This window comes from Octopus bimaculoides, chromosome 4, assembly GCF_001194135.2.
Source record: "Octopus bimaculoides isolate UCB-OBI-ISO-001 chromosome 4, ASM119413v2, whole genome shotgun sequence".
NCBI classification, from domain to species: domain Eukaryota; kingdom Metazoa; phylum Mollusca; class Cephalopoda; order Octopoda; family Octopodidae; genus Octopus; species Octopus bimaculoides.
The window spans coordinates 38,704,298-38,709,260 of record NC_068984.1 but is presented as its reverse complement, the minus strand read 5'-3'; the positions used below and the strand labels follow the sequence as shown (position 1 = coordinate 38,709,260).

Below are 4,963 nucleotides of genomic sequence, written 5' to 3'. Positions count from 1 at the left end.
GAAATCGATATATTTTCGAGTATTTTTTGGTTATATTTTCTGAGATTTTCCCTAGGACCCAGGTTGAACAAATAAGTCAAAAACGTAATAAGCAAAGTTTTAATTCATTGTCGGGTGTCCGAAATATAAAGAAATATTGTGAGAAGTATTAGACGTATTAAGCAGATCAATATCAATTAGATTTCGATTCTACTTCCTTATTTCATTTATGCATCCTTGAACAAAATAGTTACCGTCTCCATCACTCTAATTTAGTCATTTTTTGCTCTTGTTCAGTAAGTCATCATCGTTGTTTGCAAAGCTGATTTTCCTCTCCCTTTCTCCTCTTTTCCTTCAATCTTCTTGTTGCTGTTGTTTTTGTTGTTATATAATAGCGATGGTGTTGGCCGTACCACAGTGATGGTATTAGCAAATATAGAGACAGTGTTTGTAATAAGGGGTAGTAAAGACAGCTGTCATATAGGTAAACATAGAGAGAGAGGGAGAGGTAATGGCGGAAGTGGTGGTCTTTGTGCGTGTATGTATGTATAGTGTGGGGTCGGTAGTGAGACAGAGATGGTGTCTTGTTAGCTTCAGCATTGGAATTTATGTAGTGGGGAAACTCGGGGAGTTTGCTTCTAATAACGCTGGAATGCTTGTGACACAGGCGTTGGCGTCGGTGATAGTGACCATACGCCAAATAATATATAAATAAGAGGATTTCTTTTGTAAGACAACCATTTTACTTTCTAAGTTTCCATGCTAAACAGATATAGTTTGAGGACAGCGTAAGAAGAACAACACCAACATTATGACATCTCTTCACAAAATCTGTCAATTGCCAGTATCACAGAGCACTATTATGACAAGTTGTATGATCATCATTGCTGGTAAGTTAATTTATGTTTTTATCTGATTGTTAATAATAACTTTATTGAGAAATGGTCTCGTTTGTGAAATACAGAGGAATGACTGAGGAAGGAATATCTTGGTTCTTGATAATTCTTGATATTTAGGCAATGAAACTAAGGCGGTGAGCAGGCAGAATCGTTACCACGCTGTCAAAAATGTTTAGCAGCATTTCGTCCATCTTTATGTTTTGAGTTCAAATTCCACTGAGGTCGACTTTACCTTTCATCCTTTCGGGGTCGATAAAATAAATACCAGTTAATCACTGGGGTCTATGTAATCGACTTACCCATCCCCCGACATTGCTGACCTTGTGCCAAAACTTGTAACCAATATTTAGGCAATGTGTTAAGCGGTGAGCTGGCAGAATCGTTACCGCGCCGGGCAAAAAGCTTAGCGGTATTTTGTCCATCTTTACGTAAAGGATTCCGCCGAGACCAACTTTGCCTCATATCCTTTTGGGGTCGATAAAATAAGGACCAGTTGATTACTAGGGTCGATGTAATCGATTTAACCCTTCTCCTGAAATTTCTGCCCTTTTACCAAAATTTGACACCGATATTTAGGCAATGAATGTAAACGCATGCGCAATAATAACCTATTGAGAAAACAACTGAACATCTTGTACATGCATTGATGTCAAGTCAAAGTCTTTGCAATTGTCAACGCTTTCTATTGCTACAAACATATAGTAGGGTGACATAATCCTTAACACAACGAACAAAATGCTTAGCAGCATTTCTTCCGGCTTTACGTTTTGAGTTCAAATGCTACCGAGGTCGACTCTGCCTTTTATCCTCCGGAGTCGATAGAATAAGAACCAGTTGAGTACAGGAGTTGATGTAATGGATTTCCCCTTCCATCAAAATTGTTGGCCTTATGCCAAAAGAATTAGAAATATTGATTTCACATTTTGGCACAAGGCCAGCAATTTCAGGAGATGGGGTAAATCGATTACATCGACCCTAGTGTTTAACTGGCACTTTTTATTTTATCGATTACGAAAGGATGAAAAGCAAAGCCGATCTTGGCGAAATTTGAACTCAAGACGTAAAGACGGATAAAATAACGCTAAGTATTTTGCCCGGCACGCTAACGATTCTACCAGCTCAGAAATAGTAGGAACATGCAATACATATATCTACAGTATCGTATCCTCCTCCTCCTCCCTCCAAAACTGCCGGCCTTGTGTCTAGATCAGAAACTGTCATTACGAACATACAAAAAGGCGACGAGCTAGTAGAATCGATAGAGTATCGCAAAAAAAAAAAAATAAAAAAAATAAAAAGAAACAGAAAAAAGGCTTGCGGTATTTGTTCTAGCTCTCTCATTTCAGATCTTGCCTAAGTCAGTTTTGGTTTTCATCCCGCTGGAATCGATATAATAAAGTACCAGTCAAGTACTGAAATAGATTTTATAGACGACTCCCCTATCCCTCAAACTTGCTGGCTTTGAGTCTAAATCAGAAATCGTTGTTAAAAAACAAAAAAATGATGGGTTGGCAGAATAGTAAACACATCAGGTAAAATGTTTTGGTGTACATATCACCAAACCATACTCGATCGCGAGTGACGCTTGGTTGTACTGTACTGTACTGTACGAACTTGTACTGTACGCCTTGCGTAATGGGTAACAAATCGTCGTTTATTTATTTATTTTGTTGATGTCATAAAATATATAAATTAATGTGAAATGATGCTTTTTGGGAAGCAGCAGATAAGGTTATAGAAAAAGTCGAAGACCGTCCGTGGATCCAAAGGACAGCTTTCCACTTCTTCTGTCCAAAGAGATTTTAGCCAAATATTTACACGCTGTTATTTTTAGTTTTATCGTTAGCATGCCGGACAAGATGCTTCGCTGCATTTTTCCCGTCTTTACGTTCTGAGTTTAAATTCCTTCGAGGTCGACTTTGCCTTTAATACTTTTGGAGTCGATAAAATATCTACCAATTGAGCACTGGGGTCGATGCAATCGACTTACCCCATCCCAGAAATTGCTGGCCTTGTGCCAAAATTTATTGCTTTATCTGCTGCTTTGAGAGCTGTCGTTCCAAGAAAAGATTTATTTATTACTTAATCTAATTATTTATTTATTCGTTTGTAGTTCTGATCAGGTCTTCCCTAAGTCAGTTCGTGTGTCCGGAAATGTTTGGAATGTTTCAGTATCCGGACAACTGTGCTATGTTCTATGTTTGCAACTACGGCATACCTTATCAACGTACCTGTCCAACCGGTCTTCTGTTTGATATCAACCTTGGAGTTTGCCGGCATTCCGTACAGGTGCACTGCTTTAACGAGACTCATCAACTCACAGCAGGTAAGCATGTTTTGTTAGTTTTAAAAGAGAGTGATAGAATGGAAGTGAGAAGATGGGAGGGAGAGTGAGAAAGAAAGATATGTGGTTGAGAGAGAGGGAAGAGTGTGATTTAGAGGGAGAAAGAGCGAAAAGGAGAGTCTGAGTGGAAGGAAGAGAGAGCGTGACGAAGTGTATGATTTAGAGATAGACAGATAAATAGAGAGAGAGGGAGAGAGAAGGAGAGAGAGAGAGGGAGAGAGAGGGAGAGAGAGAGGGAGGGAGAGAGAGAGAGGGAGAGAGAGATGGAGAGAGAGAGAGGGAGAGAGAGAGAGAGGGAGAGAAAGAGGGAGAGAGAGAAAGGGAGAGAGAGGGAGAGGGAGAGAGAGAGATGAGGAGGAAGAGGAATGGGCAATTCATAGACAGTAATATTAGTATAACCGAAGACGCTCTGTAAGTTTTAATGTATTCTTGGTCCACCATCGAACGCTTTGCCTTTATGTGATGTATCTAGGGTACATGCTATATAACTCCTTTTCTTAGCTTCTTTCCAGGATATTGATAATGGTAGGAAATCGCAGGAAAGGAGAGAAGTGTGGTGGAATGACTCAGTTAGATATCGAACCATGACACAGACTGTTGACTGTGGGCATGAAATCACTCTGTAGGAGTCTCACAGACAGACACGTTGGTAGATAGATAGGGAGAGAGAAAGGGAAAATGCTCAAGGATATAAATGAATAACTGAGGGATGAATAAAAGTGATCGTTGATTGATACTATAGTTTAAACCTCTCCCAGGTCTACCTCTGATCATACTATGTTTTTTTTATATCCAGGACTATATTGTTCGATGTGACCTTTATTTTCTGTTTAAGACGGTGAAGAGTGATTTGAAGGAAGCTTTGGCTACTATTTGCAGCAGGTCAAGCAGCCATGAAGACGATATTTTGCTGACACATGATCATAAGTTTACGCAGAAAGAGAAAGATAGATAATATTGAGAGAGAGAGAGAGAGAGAGAGAGAGAGAGAGAGAGAGAGAGAGGGGGGGGATGTAAAAAGTATTGTAGAAACTCCGCCATTAGATTCTGTACAAATAGCCGTGATATGAAGAATTCAGACTCTAAATTTTCAAAAATTCTACTACTCACTGGTGTAGTTATATCACTTGTAGGTAAACTAGTTTTAAAAACCATTCGCTTATATATGCTTTCCAGTATTTTGTATAAGATCAAAGTTTAGTATTGTAAGCCAGAATGTACAAAGATATTAATACATGTACAAGGGCGGTGGGATTCGCAGTATTATTAGCACGTCGGGCGTTTAACTATCTGAGCTCGAATCCTGTCAAGGTAAATTTTTCATTTCATCTTTTCGGGGTCGGTAAAGTAAAGTACCAGTCAAATACTAGGGTCGATGTACTAACACCATCCCCCCAAATTGCTTATGTTAGAAACAATTATTATTATAAGGGTGTTATGGTGGCGGAATCGTTACATTTTGGGGATCTTTTCCTTTCCATGATCAGCTCGATTAATTAATTTTCTTTTACTAAACACTTCGTATACTGGTAGAATGTGTCATATAGAACATCTTTTACTCTTAGCGTTGCTGAGAAAAGTTTCTATTTCCGAAGTTATTTCGTGTTAAAGTTGTCGTATTTCGGTAATTTCAACCAATCAATGACGTGTATTCAAAAAATTTCAAAATTCCGATTTTTTGCAATTTTCCGGAATCTCCGTATCCAAAAAGCTGGGTTTTTGGCAAAAAAAAAAAAAAAAA

General features: G+C 38.7%; 1 protein-coding gene across 1 annotated transcript in view; it reads left to right on the top strand.

The window, feature by feature from the left end:
* Window positions 1–636: 636 nt before the first annotated feature.
* Window positions 637–4,963, top strand: part of LOC128247569 (putative uncharacterized protein DDB_G0274435) — a 24,288-nt gene continuing 19,961 nt past the window's right edge. Inside the window, exons 1-2 of the mRNA XM_052967001.1 lie at window positions 637–869; window positions 2,992–3,204. Of these exons, the coding sequence (XP_052822961.1) occupies window positions 791–869; window positions 2,992–3,204 (292 nt within the window). The 5' untranslated portion in view covers window positions 637–790. The remainder of the gene's footprint in view (window positions 870–2,991; window positions 3,205–4,963) is intronic.